The sequence below is a fragment of the Neophocaena asiaeorientalis genome, unplaced genomic scaffold (assembly GCF_003031525.2).
Source record: "Neophocaena asiaeorientalis asiaeorientalis breed wild unplaced genomic scaffold, Neophocaena_asiaeorientalis_V1.1 scaffold275, whole genome shotgun sequence".
Lineage (NCBI taxonomy): Eukaryota > Metazoa > Chordata > Mammalia > Artiodactyla > Phocoenidae > Neophocaena > Neophocaena asiaeorientalis.
Genome location: NW_020173679.1, coordinates 4590005 through 4612876, shown reverse-complemented (window position 1 = coordinate 4612876; position 22872 = coordinate 4590005). Strand labels below are relative to the sequence as shown.

At 52.2% G+C, this 22872-nt stretch overlaps 1 protein-coding gene across 1 annotated transcript in view; it reads left to right on the top strand.

The window, feature by feature from the left end:
* KAZN (kazrin, periplakin interacting protein) overlaps positions 1–22872 on the top strand; it is a 1100080-nt gene that overhangs the window by 974925 nt on the left and 102283 nt on the right. The window contains exon 9 of the mRNA XM_024749822.1: positions 1766–1957. Coding sequence (XP_024605590.1) covers positions 1766–1957 — 192 coding nt within the window. The remainder of the gene's footprint in view (positions 1–1765; positions 1958–22872) is intronic.

Genomic DNA, 22872 nt, shown 5'->3' with positions numbered 1-22872 from the left:
GGCTGAGACTGCCCGACAGGGAGGAACCTGTGAAGAAGGAAGGAAGCTCTTCCAGCGGCCCTGAGGCGGGACAAGTCTAGCACCTTCCAGAACTGAAAGTCCCCGCCCCGCCCCGCAGGTGGCCTGAGGGAGGCCTCAGATGGGCTGATGGGGCGGGAAGCCAGGGAGGGTTTTCAGTGCAGGAGTGAGGTGGGACGCCCTGCATTTCAGGCTTTTGTGGGGAGGTTGGGTGGGGGTCAAGGAGCTGGGAGGGCAGGGCGGCCTCCCCTTGTGTGGGTGGCAGCTGGACCCAGGTGGCCTCAGAGGAGGCGGTTGAAGTAGACCAGAGAACAGGGGCTGGAACCAGTGCCACCCTTCCCCAGGCTTCTGGGGGTGGAGGGACCCAGGGTCCCCGAGGCCTCAGCTCTGCTCCCCGTGGCCTGCCCCCCACCCTAGACCTGGCTCTGCCTTCGTGTCCAGGCTCCCCAAGGAGTGCAGGTTGTAGTGCCTTAGAGAACGCCGGGCGCTGCTAAGAGGGTCAGGCGCCTGGGGAGACGCAGCCCCCGTCTCACCGGCACTGAGCGCTTGCTGTATACGCTGAGCACATGCCCTGGACCAGGCTTCCTCCTGCGTCTCAACCCTGAGGGTTAGACCCATTTTATAGAAGGGGCGCGTGAGGCTTAGAGGGGAAGGGACTTGCTCGTGATCACACTCTGGTCAGCCAGGGAGCCAGACCGGAGACCCGGGACCTCGAAAGCCGTGCCGCAGCCATGTCCTCTGACCCTCACAGGCGAGGACTGCATCCCCTGCTACCGTGGGAGCATGGGACAGGGTGGTGTCGGGGGGCAGCTGTGTCACTGGAAGAGCAGGGAAAAGGGTGTCGCAGGTGGAGGGCCCTGCAGGGGCAAAGGCCCTGAGGCTGGAAAGAGCTTGGCCTGTCGCACAGAGAGGGACCAGCGTGCAGGAGGGTGGGGAATAATGGTGTGTTAGTTTCTGCTGTATAACAAGGCGAATCAGCTATACATACACATACATCCCTATGTCTCCTCCCTCTTGCATCTCCCTCCCACCCTCCCTATCCCACCCCTCTAGGTGGTCACAAAGCTCTGAGCTATGCGGCTGCTTCCCACTAGCTATGTCTTTTACATTTGGTAGTGTATATATGTCCATGCCACTCTCTCACTTTGTCCCAGCTTACCCTTCCCCGTTCCCGTGTCCTCAAGTCCATTCTCTACGTCAGAAGCTCTTTTAATCGGTCTCTGAGTGAGGTGAGCATCTCGGCCTGGGTATGCACTGTCCTGAGTAATACTGTCGCGTTGACTGTGCCTGGAGTCGACCAGGTCTGGGTTCACATCCCACCTCTGCTACCTACTCACTTTATGCCCTCGTGGAGTTTCTTAATCTCTCCGAGCCTTGACTTCCTAGTCTGTGAGATGGGGGTGAAGCATCCTGCCCCCGGAGGTTTTGGTAAACAAGGTAAAGCACGTAAAGCGTAACTGGGAGTGCTGCTGGCTTGGGACTGCAGTGCTGACCCCTGAGAGCCCTACAGAGTGTGGTGGGAGGCAGGGAGTCCCACCAGGCGTGCTCTGCAGACTGTGGGCGGGGCCCAGGACTGGGGTGGGGCCTCCTTGCAATAAGGTCGTTCGGGGGTTTTCCTACACATAGTAGGACAGGCCCTGAACGCAGAGCAAACAGGGAAAGCCAAAGCACCTTCAAACTGTCCCCAGAAAAGTGAGCGAGCGGGAGCCACTGTCCCCCGCTCTAACCGTGTGCCCTTCTCCCCTAGCACTGCTGCGGGAGGAAGTGTCCCGGCTCCAGGAGGAAGTCCACCTTCTCCGGCAGATGAAGGAGATGCTGATGAAGGACCTGGAGGAGTCGCAGGGCGGCAAGTCCTCCGAGGTCCTCGCGGCCACCGAGCTCAGGGTCCAGCTGGCCCAGAAGGGGCAGGAGCTAGCCAGAGCCAGAGAAGCGTTGCAGGGTGAGTGACAAGTGGGCGACAGCTCCCTCCCCTCCCTCGCCTGGGCCTCAGCTGGGGCCACAGGGACACCAGGAGGCAGGGTCCTGCCTCTGCAGGGGCCTCCCGGCGCCCAGCCCCCAGCCCAGGCTGCCCCTTCCTTTTTGGGTGGAATCCTGCGTCTTGCCGGGTCGGGTACAGATGTCATTCCCTCCTGCAGTGTGACCGCCTCGTGTTCTCCATCACTGCCGGTCATGGGGCGCCTCCTTCTGAGGTGTGTGAATGGCAGTTAGTTATCTTTGCTGAACGAGGATGCTGACCCAGAAGCTGGGTCGCCTCTTACTCAGAGCTCTCAGGGTCCTGCGGCGCCTCCCCTCACAGGACAGTGCGGGGGTGCCGGGTTTTGTGCTGGAGGACACATCCCTCCCCCACTTCACTCGCGCTCACGGCAGTGGGCTCTCCAGGGGAGGGCTCAGGCCTCTTCTGTCGTTGCTTGCTCTGCAGGAGCTCCCCTCTAAGGAGCGCAGCACCCAGCCCTGGGTTGGGGGAGGAGTTAGGAGAGAAACTACTTTAGGAGACCACTGGGCGCATATGTCAGCTGCTTCCCTCAGAGCCGGCCTGGGGTACTGGCAGCCGGCATACCCATCTCTCCTGGGAGCTACCTGCCCGCACTGCATCTCACAAGGTTATTTGAGAAAGGTTGGGAGTCATCCCCTCCCAGTCCTGCAACGTGAAACGTTGGGGGAGAAAATATCTCGGGTGGGGTCTGCCTTGATCTCTTGAGCCCCGCTTTCGGGGGCGGGGGGGGGGGGAAGGGCAATAAAACTTGGCACCCTCCTTTCCACTTACCACTTCCTAGAACCATAAATACTCTCTCGGTAAAGACTTCATTTCTGAGGCCAACGCAGGTTTATTCCTTCGGTTGATTTCGGGCTGCTGTAGCAAAGACCCCAAAACAGGGTGGCTTAAAGAATCTGTTTGTCTCTCTCTTCTGTAACCATCCCAGGGGGCATTTCAGGCTGGTGGGCATCTCTGCTCCCCTCGGCCTGTGAAGGATCCAGGGAAAGGGCCAAAATTCAGGGTCAGAGATTCCCTTTGGCAAGAGCGTGGCCGCAGGGAGTGCTGGGCATCCGCGTCCCAGCTACAAGGCTAACTGGGCAGGGAGGGAGAGGGGATTGTGCTGGATGGTTGGTCGGCTCTGTCCTTGTGGGTTTCCCTGACCACAGGTGTGAAGTGAGCAGCAGGACACTGGCTAAGCCAGCTGTCTGGCCAACACGCCACCACCCGTCCCCCAGGAAGCCTGGGATGCTGGTGTGCCCTCACCCGGCTGCGCCAGCCCCTCTCTGCGTTCTCCCCAGCAGTACATGTTACTCTTAAAGCTGGGTAGATGCTTTCCTGTTGGGGTGTTGTTTCCGGTGGGGCCACCTGGACAGTGTTCTGGGTGGTCTCTTCAGGCCGTAGCAGGCAGGTGGTCTGTGTCACGGTGCAGCTGATGCCGTGTGAGCAGAAGTCACCGTGCCAGGCACGCGTGCTTTCTCTATGCAACCCTCCTGCGGTCCAGGCAGATCTATAGAAGCTCCCTCCACTCCCAGCTTCCCGGGGGCCTCGGAACAACCCCACCCTTCTCAGGAAGGAGATCCAAGTCTCAGGAGTCTCCCATGGGCACGTGTTGCTGGGTCCAGGCCGTGTGAGCTGACGTCCTTTGGTCTCGCCAGGTTTCACGATCCTGCAGAGTCGAGGCTGCCTCAGGAAGCAGCCAGATGCTGTCTCAGCCTCCTTTGCCGGTGTTCATTCCAGGACAGAGTCACCTGCCTTCTGTGTCCTGGGCCACGGAAAGAATTCTCACCTGTATTCCCCCTTCTGTACCTGGGAGGAGGAGGAATACCTCTCTCTGCTGTTCCTGTGCCCAGGGGTGTGGGCAGGGAGTGAGCAGAGGCTCATTTACCCACCGACTGCCCAGCTCCTGGAGCAGACGGCTCTCCAGACCTCAGTGTTCTGATCTGAGTGATGGGACAGTAACAGTGAATTAAATGAGGTCGTGTCTGTGAAGGCGGGAACCATGATGTGCGCCCTCGTCCGTTTAGCCCACAGGGCACAGAGCTATGCAGGCATTTCTTCCCAACTCTGTGCTGTACGATTTCTTATCCATCCGCAAAGGTCTTCAGGGCCTTGCTCTGGGACCCAGAGATCCCCCAAAGGCGACTGCTTTGTAGGAACAATAATCTCATCAACAAGGACTCGTCAGTATTCATTCAAGGAAAGCCTTATTGAGCACCTACTGTGTTCCAGCATTGTTCTGTGCACTTGGTCTACCATTCACCCCACCACTGCTGCTGGAACGTTTCAACCCCTTTCACAGATGGAGACAGCTGAATGAGGCTCAGGGAGGTTAAGTAACTTGGCCAAGGTGACAGAGCTAATTAGCAGCAGAGTCCGAAACTTTTTCCACTGCACTAAACACCTCATCTCCCCTCTGGATGAGGTCACGAGGGGTGAAGTTGGCCTGGACAAGAGAGACAGGAGGCCATCCTAGCTCAGTCACGGGGACAGCAGACTCTGGAGTCAGATCTGGGCATGAATCCCGTCTCTGTCACTTACTAGCTGTGTGGCCTGGGGCAAATTCCTTAACCTCTCTGAACCACAGTTCCTTTGCAGAAGGCAACAGTAACAATACCTACTTTTCTTATAATTGAGGCCAATAATAGTAGCTGCTTCACAGGTTGTCATGAGGATTAAATGAGGTATAAAGTGCTTGGCCCAGTGCCAAGTACTGTTAGTACAAATACTTAGTGATTATCTGATGAGACAGGGTTTGGCAGGCTTCCTCAGATCTGTTTGGAGATGTTGGTCGCCTGATTCCCATTTGGGGTAGCCCAGACCTTAGACCCCCTGAGCCCATCTAAGTTCAAGGTAGCAAGCAACTCAAGCATCCTGCCTGGCATTCTACAAAGTCATAAATAAGATGCTTCCTCCCCAGCCACAGCACATGGTGAGTAAATTGCAGACAGATGTGGGCAGAAGGAGGCTGGGGCATGAAAAGGGATTTATATGCCCATAATGAGAAGGACGAGAATAAATGCACAAGCCAAGTACGCGGCAGATGTTGGGCGACACTTGTTAATAACCAGCGTCCCTGCGGTGGGAAAACGCAAAGCCCCAAAAGACTTCCACTCTGGCCAGTCCCCACCGGCCCACCCTCAGTCTTTGGTTTGGGGGTGGTTGAAACTGGAATTCTTGGGCACGTGAGAGGATTAGGAACTCAAGCAAACGTGCAAACATTGATGGTTCCAACATCAAAGCAACGAAAAGAATCAAGTCTGGCGAGAATGGGGGTTTAGAAGTTTCCTTTGTTTCTGTGGGGATGAGTCTGGGAATGTTTGGTTTGGGATTTTGGTCTCATCGTGAGTTTAAAGGCAGAAGCCCTGAATGATTGTTTAATAAGGAATGGTGTCATCGCGTGAGTAAACTTACCCCAGAGTCCCTGCACAACTGCAGCCCTACACCTGTGGTGAGCTGGTCGCCCGTGGGACCCCTCTGGGGTGTCTTGATTTCCCCAGGCCCCCTCAGTTGCATTGATTTCTCTGAGAAAACGTGTCTAAATCTTCAATTCATTTTAAAATGACAGTACTAAACCCATTACATGCTAACATTATTTTTAAATGAAGATGACTGTATTTTCCTAAACAAAAAGATTTGAGGGAAAAGAGCAGCATTGTTTCACAATTTTGCAAAAATGTTTTAATGTCTGACTCCATAGAAGACTGCTGAGTTCTCGTTAACTACTCTTTCAGTCAGGCTGCTATGATTTGTTGTTTTGGTTGAAAATCTAGCATCACACAGATGTGTAGCTGGAAGAGGGAAGAGTGTATTAATTGCCTTATTAGATAACTATGGACATTTTTCTTTGACTTCATACTAACTCACCAAATGGTAGTTTCTTAGAGGTTTGCTGAGTGTGGAATTATCCAGTGAAGGTTTTGTGCTCTGTTAGGCTGGACAAAACCATGGGTCTAATTGGTACTTTGAATGGCTATTGTACCCACACATGATTTTTTTTTAATCTAACATTGATCACTTGGAAAATATTGGTTCACTGAGCAATGCACATCCTCCAAATCTTGGCATATTTCAGTATCCAACATCAATATGTATCTGTTAACATCACCACCAATCTCATTAGAAAAGTCTTTAAGTCTTGAGGAGCTGGTAAAATCATAGTGGCAGATCAAGTTTGCCCAAATTTGGAATTTTGCTCAAAAGTTCAAGTTTTATCACTGGCAACAAATACTGTCATTTGTTTTCCTAGAAGTAACAGGCTCACTTACTTCATGTGTTCACTTAGTTCGGTAGTTTGCCAGATACTATAGTTTGTACGTTGGTCCTTCTTTCAAGTACAAATGGTGAGCTACAAAAAAGTGGCTAGTTTAGCTAGCAACTCAAACAGCTGCACACATGATTTTCCTTGAGACAGCCATTGTACTTTGGTATGCAGCAAAAGAACTTTAAGTGTACTTCCCATTTTATTAAAAAATATGTACTTGGGAATCAAGTTTTAATAGAATTAATTATTTTTACAGCTTCATCAAGGTCATTCTTAAGTAAAACTGTCCTCCCCCCCTTTCTTTCAACTATGAGTACATTGTGTAAAGAACTCAGTGACTACTAATACAGTTTGATGCCACTGTTATGATTTCTGCTAAGATGTCAGCATTTTACCCAGCATTGCTTCTGCACCAACATTGCAAATACTAACACAGTAAAACAGGTGAATAATGTCAGAGTGTTATTATGAAAATAGTTTTCCTCTTGGACCCCCTGCAATGTTATTGTTGATGGTAGTGGTGGTGACAGCTAGCATTTTTGAGCACTTTTTATATGCCACACACTTTAGCTCCTTTAATTCTCACAACAAGAGTATGAGGTGGGCTGTCAATGTGCCAAGATTACACAGCAGTACCTGGTTAGGGCCAGGTTCAGGCCTCAGCAGGGTGGCTCTGGAGCCCTTAGGTGACACAGGCAGGGGCAGAGAGGGCATTACTGCAGGGGAAATAGCTTGAGCAAAGGCAAGAAGGCCAGCCTGTGTATGGGGCTGGGAAGGTGGAGGCTTTGCATTCAGGGCTGTACCCTGAAGTTCAGGGACATGGAGGTTTTGAGCAGGAGAAAACAGTATGAGGAGTGAGGTGTTGAAGATGTTCCCGTGTCCCTTTCCCACCCTCTCCTTGCCTTTGCAGCCTCGTCTCCTTCTAGCACGTGGATGCACATGTTATGTACACGTGGTTCTTAGATGTGCCTGTGGATCCTCTCCCTTCTTTCTCCTCTGAGTCTTTGCGTTTGCTCTTCTTCTCCCCCAGCCTCCTGATGGTCACTCTTCCTCCAAGTCCTGATTCAGGCTCTGCTTCCTCCAGGAATCTTTCTGAACCATCCTCCACTCGATGGGTCCGGGGCCTGTGGTTGGCAGGATCATACCCCTTCACCCCCAAGACGTCTGCATCCTAATTTCTAGAGCACGGGAATATGGTAGTTTACGTGGCAAAGGAGAATTAAGGTTGTTAATCAGACATCCTTAAAATGGAGGGATTATCCTGTAGGCCCAGCGTAATCCCAAGGTTCCTTCAGAGTGAAAGAGGAGGCAGAAGAGTCAGAGATAGAGAAAGTCAGAGAACAGAGGCTGGACATTCAACGTGAGGACCCAATCCACCATTGCTGGTGTTCAAGGTGGAGGAAGGGTCCACAAGCCAAGGAATGTGCGTGGCCTCTAGAAGCCGAGAAAGACAGATTCTCTCCTAAAGCCTCCAGAAGGAATGTAGCCCTGCCCACACCTTGATTTTAGTCCTCTAAGACCCATTTCAGACTTCTGACCTCCAGAACTATAAGATACTAAATTTGTATCTTTTTAAGCTACTAAATTTGTAGTTTGATACGGCAGCAGGAGGAAACTAATAAGGGCCCCTCCTCCCTGGACTTCACAGCCCTAGATGCTGAGCTCCCTCAGGACTCAGCACACATGGAGGGGCGTCTGTTTCCTACCCGGTTTGCCACTTGCCAGGCTCCTACAGACACAGTACCCAGCACAGATTCAGCCTCACCATCTGAACAAAGTCGATGATTGGTGAGCACGGCGGAGAAGAAATGATGCCCAAGTTTCCTCTCTTTAGCACAAGGAATAAGCCCTGTTGGGGCCTTTTCCCTGCCTCACAATGAGTCACCTGTCCTAGACTGAGCTCCTGGCAGGAACTGAGCCTTATTGTTTAATTTGCTCATTCAACAAATGTTTCATGAAAACTTCCCCACAATAGAACCTTGAAGATAAGAATCTACGCCACAGATATTCTGCTTGAAGAGTTCTGGGATGCAGAGAATGTCTTAGGCCTTGAGCAGCAGGGGACACCAGTGTCCTTTAGGTTCCTAGCAGGTGTGCCCATGCTTTGGCTGCCATTGTAACCAGTCCTGCAGGCAGCGGGGTGGTAGGTGGCCTGAGTGGCTGTTGAATAAAATGATGTGTTACCGATGCTGGGATGGCTCTGCCCACCTGCTTTTTTACACACACAGCCTTGTCTCCAGAGCTGTGTGGGTTTGAAAAGCAACTTAATGTTTCCTGTTTCCCTTCCCACATCCACACTCCACTCTTTGTTTCATTCCTTGCATCAAAGACTTGTTCATCTTCTGGGCCATCTATTGCCCTGGGTTGAATTTATGTTCTCCTCTTCAATAAGTAAATCATACATAGAAGCTTCCACTGTTTCTTAGGCCATCTAGCCTGATGCCCTAGGGGCTGCTGCCCCTCTGTCCCACAGCACTGATGTTGAAGACGCTTAGCTGGTACATCTTAGAATTTGGTGGAAGCTTCCAGAGAGTTTTAATTTTACAGACAGAGCATCTTCCTAATGTACTACCGACTGTTTTTCACAGTTGACAGATCCCCCTTGAAAGCTTCTCAGACTCCAGATTTGATCCAGCTGAAAATAATCTATGGTCAGGTGGAAGAAGTGTCCAGAGTCTTTGCTGTTCTCTTGCAGCTCTGGCTGGGCTGTGTGTCTCTAGCAGGTTAGCTGCTTCACCTGGCAGCTGGATTCCCAAAAACGAGCACATGCCCTAATGCACATGTTTTTTAACAGGTGTTTCTTTGGAGTAGTTTGAGGTTTCCAGAAAAGTTGCAGAGTCCCTCTATGACCGGTTCCCCCATCCTCAGCATCTTAGATAGTGCAGTGCATTACAGGGATGCTTTTCAAGCCACTTCCTGCTTTATGTTTGCTGTTGTCTCATTGGCCAAAGCAAGTCATATGACCAAGCCCTGCATCATGTGGGTGGAGACTCTGGAGGCTGTGGTTCCGGGGAGGTGGGGTTCGTTGCCAGCCATGACTGAGGATCCGCCACAGAGAGCATTTTAAATAGAATCATATCCAGAATCTGCTTAGAGTCCTGGTGTCTGGTGACTGACAACACATGGCATCGAACTTGTCCCTTTTGACTCCTTTGCTTTTTATAGATTTTTGTACCCGAGTGACTGATGTCCTCTCTCTTCTCCCTGTCTGGGGCTTTTGTCCTGGGCCCTTGACTCTACGAGTTGGAAAGGCAGCCAGTCCAGTCCCGTCCCCCCAGGCCCCCTTTGTCACCCTTCCCGCCTGCCCAGGCCAGAATCTGTTCCATGGCCCCCCAAACAATTACCCTTTCTGGGGTCTCCTTCAATGCTTCGGGTCCAATTCTCAGTAGACTCCACTGTGTATTAAGGTTCTGATTATCCTGAGAAAAGAGGAAAGACTGGTTAGTTTGAAAATACTCAAGACACCCTCCAGGACTCACCTTCCACATATCCGATGCTTGTTTAGGAAGCAGGTACCAGAGCCCAACCTCTTCCCTATTCAGAAAAAACCTTGTACACCCATTCTATAGTTGGGATGACTGAGGTGTGAGCACATAGTAAATTGCTTTTGAGCAGTAATCGCCACAGCTAACGTTTATTTAGCACTTGGACTATGCCTGCACGAGCCCATTGATCCTCCCAACAACCCTCATTGGGTGAGTGGTGTTTATTAGCCTCAGTCTTCCCATCTACAAAATGGGGATGAGAGAGACTAAGGATTTTTCTAATCTCCCGGCTAGTAGACTTGAGAGCCCACACTTGATCTCCAGTGACTCTAGTTTCCAAACCTCTGTTCTTAGCAGATACTCTTTTTATTCTAGGTGTCTTAGGGGTGGTTGTAGCAGTAGAGAGGAAGGGAGTAAATCGGGATAAGGGGAGAAAGACGGACAGATCTGGGTTTGGAAGCCCAGCATTCTTAGCTGTCACTCGGACCCCTTGAGGCACCGGGATTTGTGGATTCGTTTTTAGTCTTTGCTCTGGAGCTTGTCCCAGGGACTAAAGGCGTCAAGGCTGGTCTCGGGGACACACAAGCCAGGAGCTTCTCTTCCCGACCTCCTCTCCCTCCGCTGCTCAGTGAACACACTTCAGTCCCAGGAAATGCCAGTGGCCTCGGCTGCCATATTTAAGAAATGAGCAAGGGCTGCAGACCTTGAGCTGCTGCTTTTAGTTAATCCCCACTCCCCGCCCAGGAAGTGTCAGAGATTGATCGGCTGAGAGGAGGAGAACAGAGTGCAGTGTGAGAAAAGCCAGGTTCTTGATATCCCTTTCATAAGACATTGCCCAAGACCCTGTTCAACCCTGTTTGGAGCTGTGGCCTCTATCTGTGCAGGCCCATCTTGCCGTGATGGGGTCAGGACATGGCCCTGAACCCGTGGCAGGAAGTGAGAGCCACACTGGCCTCTGTCCTGGGAGAAGAGCTTTGGTGTGAGCCAGGCCGAAGCGGGAGGGGGCGGTGGTCTTCAGAGCTGGCCCTCCTTCTGGGGCAGCCATGGTGGGTACTGGCCCAAGGTGGCCATGGACACAGGGTCAGGTCTGAGAGGGACCTCCACTGTGATTCTCCACAGCCCTGGTTGACTCCCCAGGGGATGCTGTCCTGGCCTCAGACAGGGATCTGGGGGTGAGCTTCCTTCCTGGAAGAGTTGCCCCTGATGATGGCTGAACAGGAGAGGGGGGAGCAGATCTCTGTGGGCCTTGAGCGCAGTATGAGGTGTGGGTGGCAGGCAGGGGCAGCACGGTTTCACTCAGACGTAGCAAGCCTTCTCGGGGATCTCCTGGGCTGGCCCTGTGCCGACGCCTCCACCCACCTCATCTTCACATTCTCCTCAGATCCAGCCCATGACATAGGTGGAGTTTGCCTGATTTTACAGTTGGGGAAACTGAGGTTCCAAGAGGGTCATACTGCATGCTGGTCTCAGTGTTTGGACTTGAAGTCTCATGCCTGACACAGATCCCTTCCTGCTGCACCAGCATTCAATTCTGATCAGTAGAAACCTCTTCAGTGTTGATAAAATCTTACCCAGAACCCCACTCACTTATTCATTCAACAAACACTTGTTGAGGTCCTCCTATTGGCCAGGCATTGTTCTGGGCCTTTGGGGAGTATCTGTGAGCCAGACAGACAGATCCATTTCTCATGGATCTGCTGTGTAACAAACAGCCCCCAAATCTCACCAGCATTTTTCTTACGTCCCGTGATTTTGTGTGTCAGGGACATGGCAGGGTGCAGCCGGGTGATTCCTGAGTTCCACATGGTGGGTGAGGGTTGTGGGTTCTGCTGTGGTGGGCTGTTCCGCTGGAGAGTCCAAGACAGCTTCACTCACGTGTCTGGTGCCTCGGTGGGGTGTCTGAGCTCAACTGGGACTGACAACTGAAACACCCATTTGTGGCCCCTCCAGCACGGTAGTCAGACCTCCTCCACAGGCTCAGGGATCCCACAGAAAGAGTTCCAGGAAGTCAAGGAGCAAGCTGTAAGGCTTCTTGGTCTCAGACATTACTTAGTGTCATTTCCACTGCATTCAGTTGGTGACAGGCCAGCCACAAGGCCAGCCAGACTCCACCCTATAAAAAGCACGTATGGGAAGTATTATTGTGTCCATCTTTGCGAAAATACCATCTGCCACATAGGGGAGGGAGAAGGCCAACAACAAACAAGGAACATAGAAAAACTAAGTCGTATGTGTTAGAAGACTGTCAGTACTAGGGGGACATAGAAATTGTACAGTGAGATGAGATAGGACCCAGCCATGCCACTCCTAGGTTTTTACTCACCTAGGAAATATATATATCTGCACAAAGACTTGTACACAAATGGTCCTAGCAGCTTTATTTGTAATAGCCCAAAACTGGAAGCAGCCCAAAAGTCCATCAACAGAGGAATGAGTAAACAGACCAGTATATCCTACTGTGGAATCCCGCTTGGCAATAAAGCAGCAAAGTATCGAGACATGCAGCCACATGACGGGTCTCAAAATCGTTATGCTGAGTGCCAGAGTCCAGAAAGAAAAAAGTATATCCTGTGTGGTTCCATTCATGTGAAACTCTAGAGAATGAAACCAGTCTGTAGGGACAGAAAGATCAGTGGTTGCCTGGAGGGTGGGAGGAGGGGCAGGAGTGTGGCTTTCAAAGGGGAAGAGGAAACTTTTGGGGTGACGGATACGTCTCTATCTTGATTGTGGTGATGGTTTTACAGGTGTTTACGTGTGTCAGGTTATATCAAATGGTCCACGTTACATATGTGCGGCTTATTGTGCGTTATTTATTAGCAGTAAAGGTGTTTTAAAAAGGGGGTGTGGTGGCTTAGGAATCTTGAGCACGAGGCGTTTTGGAGCGAGGGGCATTCAGTGCCCCACGGGCCACACTCAGGCACCCTAGCCTTCATGCTGGCCTCGGCGGGTCGCAGAGGGGACCCAGCCCCAGGTGGGAAGAGCCCTGTCCTATCAGGGCACCAACACCCAGGGCTCCTGGGCTCCAGAAACAGGCAGAGACCAGGGAGGTCCAAGGCTGCCGCGTGTGCTGTGGCCTGGGCTCCCAGCCCAGCTCTTTAAATAGGTCCAACGACACGGGCTGGCCAGTGGCTATGACAGAAGCTGCTAACAACCGAGTGAGCTCCATGCCCAGAGCCTGACGTGGGGACACAGAAGGAGGAGAGGCATTTTGGGGCACTGAGCTAAACACTCAGAACAGTCTAGAAAGGAGCTTTCTGATTCAGCTGGAGGCCAGGTGCTATGGTAGGGAAAAGATGGAGGTTAAAATCCAATGGCTTGGGAATTCCCTGGCGGTCCGGTGGTTAGGACTCCACACTCTCACTGCTGAGGGCCCGGGTTTGATCCCTGGTCAGGGAACTAAGATCCCACAAGCCACGCTGCGTGGCCAAAAATAAATAAATAAAATTTAAAAACCCAATGGCTCCATAATATCTTAAAAATTAATACTTATATTTAATGTATAGGTAATGAAGACAATTTTTTTATACTCATTGAATATTTCCCTGGGCCAGGAATACATGGACTTTAAAGAATGATCTCGGATGGGCTTCACCATTTTTCTGATGAGAAGGTTGAGAGCCCGAGAAGTGAGCTGCTGAAAGGTGGAATTTCAGCCAAGGAAGGTGTGCCTGGCTCTAGGACCTGTGAGGTATAGCCAGTGCCCTCCACAGCCCCATGGGGAGCCTGCTGCTGTTTGTTTCAGTGGCTAACAGGTTTTTAAATGATGAATCCTTTGTGACGTGTGTCTCAGGGACAGGCTGGGCCTGTGAATCCGAGGCACCGGGGCATGTCGGAGCGGGCCGTCCTGAGTCAGGAGTCCAGGGCTCTCCTACAGTGTTGCCCTCAGCCTCTGCGGGCCTCATCTGGTGGGAGGGTTGGGCTGAGTGTTCTTCTGAGCCCCTGTTGTAAGGTACCATGAGCAGAATACTACTCAGGATTCAGGGGAAAATACCTGTGCTGCGGGGAGAACAAGCCAACCTCAGAGAAAGCCAAGACAGCAGCCTGACGCTGCCCACTGACTGCAGAAGTGGTCATAGAAGTGGTGCTGGTGTCAGCGTGTCCCTGGGTCACACCAGCTGGGCCTCTGACTGCCGCCAGGCCTCCCACTCTCACCCCAGCCCAGGACCTACACCCCACAGCCGACCAGCAGCCCTTAGCCTCTGACCTTCACAGCCCCTGAACTCCAGAGAAGTTGCTCGACCAGGAGCTCTGCACCATGAAGATCTAGTAGAATCTTTCTGATTCGGGCCTTGCCAGCAGAGTGGTGCCCAAGGAAAGAAAGGTCTTTAGCAAGAACCCATGGGCTCAGGCAGAAGGAGGGGGATGGCCCAGGGCTGGTCAATATCCCTAAGCCCTGCCGAGCCCTCAAGAAGAGGCTGGGCCGTGCTTCTCTCGGTCGGTGTTGGCTCCTGGCTGCCCTGAAGATGGGCCTGGTTAGATGCAGCTAGAGAAGCGTTGGTCATCCCGGTGCTACTAACCCTTCTGTCTCCCACCCAGTGTTCAGCCCTGGACCCAGCACGTGGCAAGGGACTCATAAACAGGTCTGAGATGAAGGTCTCCTGCCAGGATGACCGTGGAGTGCATCGTGCTCCCTGCTCCCTCCCCAGGCCAGGCGCAGGCGTGAGTGGAGAAAAAACAAGGGCGCAGGCCTTTCTTTCTTCTTCCTGGTTCAGGTGACTGCAGACTGGGGGAGAATCACTCCCTTCAGGGGCAGAACGGGCTGGGGTGGCCCTGGGTGGCACGCAGCGGAGGGATGGACTGGGAGCTTTGGCCAGGTTCCGCCAAAGCAGGGCCATTTCCTGGCTGGAATTCCCGGAGGAGCATGACTTTGGAGAACTGCCACAGAGGCTGAAAGCTCACACGCTGCCCAGGACCACTCGGGGGCCGGCTCCGCGTTGCCCTGCCAGCGCCAGCCCTCTCGGCCGCTCACCTGGGCAGGACTGAGTGTCACCAGTGTCAGTTAAGCCTCGCACGCGCTGTGAAGTTGTGTTGGCATCTTGAGGTCAGTTTCTGTTCCAGGCAAAGTCTGTCTCCCCAAAGGCCTCTCGCCTCCTGCCCTTCCCAGCTGTGGCACGTTCTTGCTGAAGCCCTCTTTCTTTCCTTGGTCACCGCACTTTGCTGGAGGGCCAGAATCAGAACGGAGTCAGAATGCTTCTTCTAGATGTTCATGGCCCAGAGCTCATAGGTGAGAGACTTCTCCAGAGTTTGGGGACTGCAAGGTCAATGGGTTTGAGAATTAACACTCTTACTGGCCCGTTCAAGACACTGGGTCAGTATGGAGAGCAAAAGACGTGGCTGGTTGGTGATATTCCAATTATCAGAAGCACCTGGCACCTTGATCCATATGATCACAGGGAGGAGGTTGGAGGTATGTGATCACATCAGTGGGACTGTTTTGTCCTCTTTTCAGATGAGAAGGCAGTAAGATAGTTCCCTCTTTCCCCTTTTTGGGGTCTTCCATACCCACCAGTGAAGCTCCTAGAAATAGTCTTCTTCTGTTGGATTTCTCTTCATCGGAGAGGGTTTCTTCTTCCTACTCTTCTGGAATTCAGACACCCCCACCCCCGCACCTCCACCCCAGGCTGCCAGCAGACTTACAGGGCAGTTTCTCGCTGGTCATTGATGGTCACCAAGCTCTGTGGAGTTTGTGTGGGCTGGAGGCCCTGCTTGCTGTGAGGACTGGGTGTGTGGAGGTGGCATTGCTCCCCTGCAAGTATAGGGCTTTCCCAGGCAGAGGTGGGCTTTCTGAGCTATTTCTAGAAGGGGGATATGAAGCCAAGGCACAGTGACCTTGACCTCTGTTGCTAGTTTGTTAGTAGCAAGTGGAAAAGATGGTGAATAATTTGGGGGTGGGAGGTATAGGGAGAGGTCATTGCCCCCAAGAGAGGGGGCTTCACCTCTGCCATGTTACGCTCTGCAGGAGTGCCGAGAGCAGGGCAAGCAGAGGATTTCCTGTTCAAACCAAGCAACTAGGAGATATTTATACAGGGAAGGGAAGGTGCCCTCTGTGGTTCTAGGTTGGGTCCAAGTTCTCAGGAAAGAAATGAATAGTGGAAAGGAGCTGTCCTTCACTGAACACCTACAATGCACCATCAACCAGAAAAGTAAATACCTTGTGTAATGCTCCCCACTGTCCTACAAAGTTCCTTTCTTTTCTCCTTTTCTCTGTGTGAGGAACATAAGCTTGGAGAGGTTGCATGACGTGCCCAAGGTCATATGGGTAGTAGAGCCAGGACTAGGCTTGGTGTCCCCTCCACTTGAACTTGGACAAGTTGCTCAACTCTCCTTCCCCATTGGTAGAATATCCCCATCAGTATCATAATAGCGCCTACCCAGTGGTTGGGGGATTAAATGAGATGATTCATAGAAAAAGGTTTGAACAGTAAATATTTATTTATTAAATATCAGCTGCTCTTATTATTGTTCTTTTACTAAGTTCAGAGTGACTGTATAATATATTGTCCAAACTGGGAGAGTTTTTCAAGAAAAAGAGGGCCTATTAAAAGTTGTCCTGAGACATTAAGAGCCAACTGGGACTGTCCCCAGACAAATAGGATCTATAGCCCTTGACCCAACAGACAGGATGTGAGTAAGTGGACAGGTGTCAGGCAGGTACTCCGGGTCAGAGGATGGTATAAGCAAAGGTGTTGGAGGGTGGGTGCTCATGGTATACACAGGTGACCGTGAGGTGGCCAGGGGGCTAACCTGCCCTACCGGACAGGAGACGTAACATCTCTCCACCTGCACCCTGACCCCATTGCCCACAGGGCATCCTTCCCCTTCCCCAGGTTCATCTGCGTGCTCCAAGGCCGCCCGCCTGGTCAGCATCATAATTTACGAGGGCACCACAGGCCACTCCATTCTTTATGGACCTGAGAAAGATGTGATCTTTACGACAGAGAGGCATAGTATGACATCTCAGAAACCATTCCGATGCCCTGTTAGGCAGGAGGGAGCAGAGGGGGAGAAGGACGCTATTAAGTCACTAAGTGCATCCCCAGTTGACACCAGAGGAACAAAGCTTTCGGGTGGAGGCTCCAGAAGGAAGGATGTGGGAGGCCGGGGAGGGAGATGGGGTTGCTGGAGGAGGCTCCTGTCTCCTAGCCTGTGTGGCTTCCGTGTAAACCTCAGCAGGAGCACGTGAGGCCTTGACAAGGTGGGGTTTCCAGGCAACTGTTGTTACCCACCCACATGGACCCGGTGTCTCCCAGTGGAGCAAGGTGTTCCTGGGGGTTCAGGTTCCCAGAAGGGTCAGAGCAGCCTCCCCTGTGGAACAGGGAGAGAGGGGAAGTAGCCGGGAGCTGTAGGCCAGGCTCGGTGTGGGGAAGTGACATGCCCCAGCTAAGCTAGGAGCTTCATCCTAGACCCCTATCCTTACTCCCAACCCTGAATGCTCACTGAAGTTCTTCACTTTTTACTGTCTGTTCCTAAAACAGATTTCTAACTTTTTTGACAGAACCTTGAACCCAGTAGAGCAGTTCCGTACATAAAGATCTTACCTCAAGAAGTATAGGCCAGTCACCAATCTATGGATCGTAAATGCATATTTTTCAAATTAATGGGACTCCCACTAGCCTAATGCAGGCTTTGTGCGAATTAGAAAAAGGCATGTAGACAGATTAGGCAAAGGTACCCCCACCTCCACGACATTGCACACAGGCCTACTGACCTGTATAGCCTGGTGACTTGGCAGGCAGCACCTGTGTGTGACCACATTCCTAGGGGGTTGCAGCCCTGTAGCAGGGTTTGACAAGGGGGTAGAGAGGTGCCTCTGCTCCAGGTGGCTGCAGCCCTGCACTAAACTGTACAATTTGACAAGCAGAACACCAGCTGGATTTTACCTCCCACTCAGCTTACCTACCAGGTACTTTTGGGCAGTGCATCAGCTGTGCAACTGTCCATGGCGGTCCTGGGTGAGTCATGGCCATCTTGGCTGGTTGTGGTTGGCATAAAGAACAATTCCAACTAGATTTCATCTTAAGAATATTAAGGGACTTCCCTGGTGGCACAGTGGTTAAGAGTCTGCCTGCCAGTGCAAGGGACACGGGTTCAAGCCCTAGTCCAGGAGGATCCTACATGCCGCAGAGCAACTAAGCCCGTGCACCACAACTACTGAGCCTGCGGTCTACAGCCACAACTACGGAGCCCGTGCGCCTAGAGCCCACGCTCCACAACAAAGAGAAGCCACCGTAGTGAGAAGCCCATGCACCAGCTAGAGAAAGCCCACACGTAGCAACGAGGACCCAATGCAACCAAAAACAGAAATAAATAAATAAAATAAAACTTACAAAAAATATATATATATTAGGATGGAAAGGTACGGCAATGCCTTTTTACTGAGTTTTATACGACAACCCAAGCTTGTTCAAACCGTGATGCCCCAGGTGTGACCCCCTCCAGGGCACCTTTCTCACTTGGAGAAAGGGAGAAGTGAAGCACCTGTTAGAAGGGACTTATCCTGGACAGCCACCTGAGGTCCAGAATGGGGCCGTCACCTGGAGGGAGTTAACGTTTATTGAACCCTTACTGTGTGCCAGGCTCTCTGCATACATGTCCTATTTCATCCTCACAGCCAGCCTGTGACATGGGTTCTGTTATTACCCCAACTTTACAGAAAAGGTAACCGAGGCTCTAGGTAGAAGGAACTTGCGTGGGACACTCAGCTGGTTGATGGTGCAGTCAGGATCAGCACCCCAGCCCACTCTGGCTTCAGACCCTACACCCTGACTATTGTACCATAAAGATCACACCTGTCTGTTGACACCTGAAGTTTCCCTGAGCCCTTAAAATGTGGGTTTGGCTGGAGGTGGGCAGGCTTGGGCTTGGGAGGAATGGGACCGGGCCTCTCGGCTTGTCCCCTCTGAGCCAGGTCTGCTGTTTTCAGCACCCTGAGACCCTGGAGGGGTGCCTGGCACGGGGGCCATCCAGAGATAGTGACCATGTAATGGCAGGGAGGGCTGGAGGCACAATGCCAGATCTTTCCACCACCTCAATTCCTAAAGACATCTTCCCGTAACCCAAGAGCCTGCCATGGGAAGCACAGGTGCTGACTCAGGAAAAAGAAGTCCCAGTGAGTAACTCAGCCCACAAGGGCACCCTCCGGCTGGCACCCTTGGCCTCCTGCTCTGAGCTCTGTTGAGGCAGTGCCTGGCCCCTTGGCAGGAGCCTTGCAGCTTGTCCACGATCATCAGAGCAGAAAGCCAGAGCATTCCTTTTGCCTGCTGAAGGCAGCAGGGAGGCTTTTTACTCCAGAAATGAGCGGGGCATGTTTCTGAGGTTTCTCTAGACACCCAGAGGGCTCCTTCCCCGCCCAGGTGCCAGCCTTTTATCTGGAGCACCGTTTGACTGCATTGTTCATGACGGGCTGGGTGGACACAGCAAGGCTGTATACCCCTTCCCCTGACCTTCACCCTGTCTGGGATGCCCAGCTTAGCACATCCAGGATGGGTCCTGGACTTGACCCCAGGGCTAAAAGAGGATGCAATAGGTTAAGAAAGTGCAAATTAAAGCAACCTCACAGACTGGCAAAAATTCAAAAATCACACAACCACACTCTTTTGGCACGCCTGCAGGGAATATAGTACTCTCACACGTGGTTGGTGGAAACATTGGACAGCATGACTGCCGTGGAGGAAAATTCAGGTACAGCTAGCAAAATCACATCTGCATTCACCCTCTGACTCAGCAGTCCCACCTCTAAGGACTGATCCTGAGGGTAAAACATTACAAATATGAAACAATTTACTGTACACGCCATAGAATACATTCAAAGTCTTCAAAGAAGGGGAGAACAGGAAACAAATCTTGAAGTTTATCTAGTAGATTTATTGACAGTACTTCTGGTGTGATAATCCTGGCATTATTTTGTTATTATGGATTAGAGCAAGTGAGAAAATATATACTGTTGGGTACCAGGGTTCTGTCTGTGGGAGAATGGAATATGGAATAGAGGAAGATGTGAGATTAGAGTTGGGGCATCAATATACTTTTTTTAAAATTAATTATTTATGTTTGGCTGCGTTGGGTCTTCGTTGCTGCGCATGGGCTTTCTCTAGTTGCGGTGAGCGGGGGCTGCTCTTCATTGCGGTGCGCGGGCTTCTCATTGCAGTGGCTTCTCTTGTTGCGGAGCATGGGCTCTAGGCGCATGGGCTTCAGTAGTTGTGGCACGCGGGCTCAGCAGTTGTGGCGCACGGGCTGTAGAGCACAGGCTCAGCAGTTGTGGCGCACAGACTTTGTTGCTCCGCTGCGTGTGGGATCTTCCCAGACCAGGGCTTGAACCTGTGTCTCCTTCATCGGCAGGTGGATTCTTTAACCACTGTGCCACCAGGGAAGGCCTCAGTATACATTTGTGATGACATATGTTCATGATTTACAAGTCGTAACCATGGAAGCGCAAGAAAGCAGTGACCCACCCCCCACCCAGTAGCAGTGCATACTCCTAGCGCCTGCAGCTCTGTTTCTCAATGCTGTTCCCCATGAGAAGGAGCCAGGGCCCCTTAGACACCTGGAGGATTCCAGGTGTGGGGCAGTGAAAGTAACAGTATGACTAGAACATCTTGTCACTCTAAAAAGCAAGGATGCAGGGCTTCCCTGGTGGCGCAGTGGTTGAGAGTCCGCCTGCTGATGCAGAGGACACGGGTTCGTGCCCCGGTCCGGGAAGATCCCACGTACCGCGGAGTGGCTGGGCCCGTGAGCCATGGCCGCTGAGCCTGCGCGTCCGGAGCCTGTGCTCCGCAACGGGAGAGGCCACAACAGTGAGAGGCCCGCGTACCGGAAAAAAAAAAAAAAAAGCAAGGATGCAGCCAAAGACAGATGGTCAGAAAGACCCAGGCACTGGCCAAGCGCCAGGAACAGGTGTGAATCCTCGTTCGCAGATAGGAAGCTCGTGTACAGTGATATCACTTCTCTTTATGAATATTTTAATATTAAAGCAGCAAATCCCGGAAAGTGCTGACCTGCAGCTTTTCTTGGTTGGCACATTGCGAGCAGTTCCGCTGGCCCGCTTGGTGCCAGCCTGAGCAAAGCGCTGACGAAGGAGCAAGTAGCCTCTTCGTGTGGTGGGGCTCCAGCACAGTGCCCCCCATCCCTCCCTGAATGGGGCTCGCGGGACCTCAAGGGGATAAACTGTTGTCGTCTTATTTTGATGTCACTTCAGGAAAGGAGCTCAACTCAGAATCTCAGTAAAGAGGCTGCTGTGTGCTGGGGGTAGGAGCCGGGGACTCAGACGAGCCCTGGCTGGTCCCACACGCCCTGCCCGCACTCACCCAGCTAAGTACATAGTAGGTCCTCAATAAGCAGGAGCTGCTGCTCCTTTTCTCTATGCAGTTTAATCAAACTCACACTAACAGGCACTCTGCCAGACATCAGAAATGCAGGTAGTCCTTCATTCCAGAAACATCGATTGACCCCTGGCCACATGCCAGGCCGACGGCTAGGTGCTGAGGGTAGCAGGGAGAGTGAAGAAACTCTGCAGCCTCCTCCCAGCCCAGCAGTTTAAAGAGAAATCAAGTAGTAAATTAGTGAGCAGACAAGAAAACGATAAGATAGTAGCATGTGCCATACAGCAGCGGTCCCCAACCTTTTTGGCACCAGGGACTGGTTTGGTTTCTTGGACCGGGCAGGGGCGGGGGGGAAGGTTTCAGGATGCTTCAACTTTATTTCTGTTATTATTACATCATAATATATAATGAAATAATTATACAACTCACCATAATGCAGAATCAGCGGGAGCCCTGAGCTTGTTTTCACTTGCCACTCACTGATAGGGCTTTTGTTTGTTTGTTTGTTTTTTAAAGGAACTCCTTTATTTATTTATTTATTTTGGGCTGTGTTGGGTCTTCGTTTCTGTGCGAGGGCTTTCTCTAGTTGCGGTGAGCGGGGGCCACTCTTCATCGCGGTGCGCGGGCCTCTCACTATCGCGGCCTCTCTTGTTGCGGAGCACAGGCTCCAGACGCGCAGGCTCAGTAGTTGTGGCTCACGGGCCTAGTTGCTCCGCGGCATGTGGGATCTTCCCAGACAAGGGCTCGAACCCGTGTCCCCTGCATTGGCAGGCAGATTCTCAGCCCCTGTGCCACCAGGGAAGCCCACTGATAGGGCTTTGATATGAGTCTGCAAGCAATTGATTTATTATGGTCTCTGTACAGTCAACCTCTCAGCTAATGATAATCTGTATTTGCAGCCGCTCCCCAGCGCTAGCATCACCGCCTCAGCTCCACCTCGGATCATCAGGCGTTAGATTCTCATAAGAAGTGCACAACCTAGATCCCTCGCCTGCGCAGTTCATAGTAGGGTTCGCGCTCCTATGAGAATCTAATGCCGCCGCTGATCTGACAGGAGGCGGAGCTCAGGGGGTAACACGAGCGATGCGGAGCGGCTGTAAATACAGATGAAGCTTCGCACTCGCTCGCCCACCACCCACCTCCTGCCGTGCGGCCCGGTTCCTAACAAGCCGCAGACCAGTACCAGTCCGTGACCTGGGCGTTGGGAACCCCTGCCATACAGGATAAAATGGGGAGGTGTGGAAGACGGTGGGGGTAGGTGGCTCCTTTGCCTGCATTGCCAGAGATGGCTCTCTGGAGCAGAGACCTTTAACCCAAAACAGAGGTTACAGAGGCCACCAGTGTGGCTGGAGGGCATGGGGTGGGGGGGATGGGGAGATGAGATGAAGGGCTCTGCAGTCCTGATGCGGAGCTTGGACTTTATCATACACATGGCACGATGCACTGGTTTTAAGCAAGGAAGCAACTCAGTCTGATTTGCCTTTTGAAGTGGTCCCTCGGGCTGCTTCATTGAGAATAGTGTGTGTGGGGTGAGGGTGCTGTTGTGAAAGGCTATCCCGGGCCTCCTGCAGGACAGGTTGGAGAATCCACAGGACTTGCTGGCAGATTAGATGTGGGAAAAAGAAGAGGGCAAGTCTCGGGAATGGGGCTTGGGCACCTGGTGCAGAGTGGTTTCCCCTCCAGCCCGAGGGCACTAGGGAGCCAGTGCAGGCTTTAGGCAGGGAGTGACGGAATCAGACTGGGGTTCAGGAAGCCAGCCTGGGGGTGAGGAATCCAGCCTGGGGCTGCAGAGTGGAAGCAGGGAAACCAGCTCTG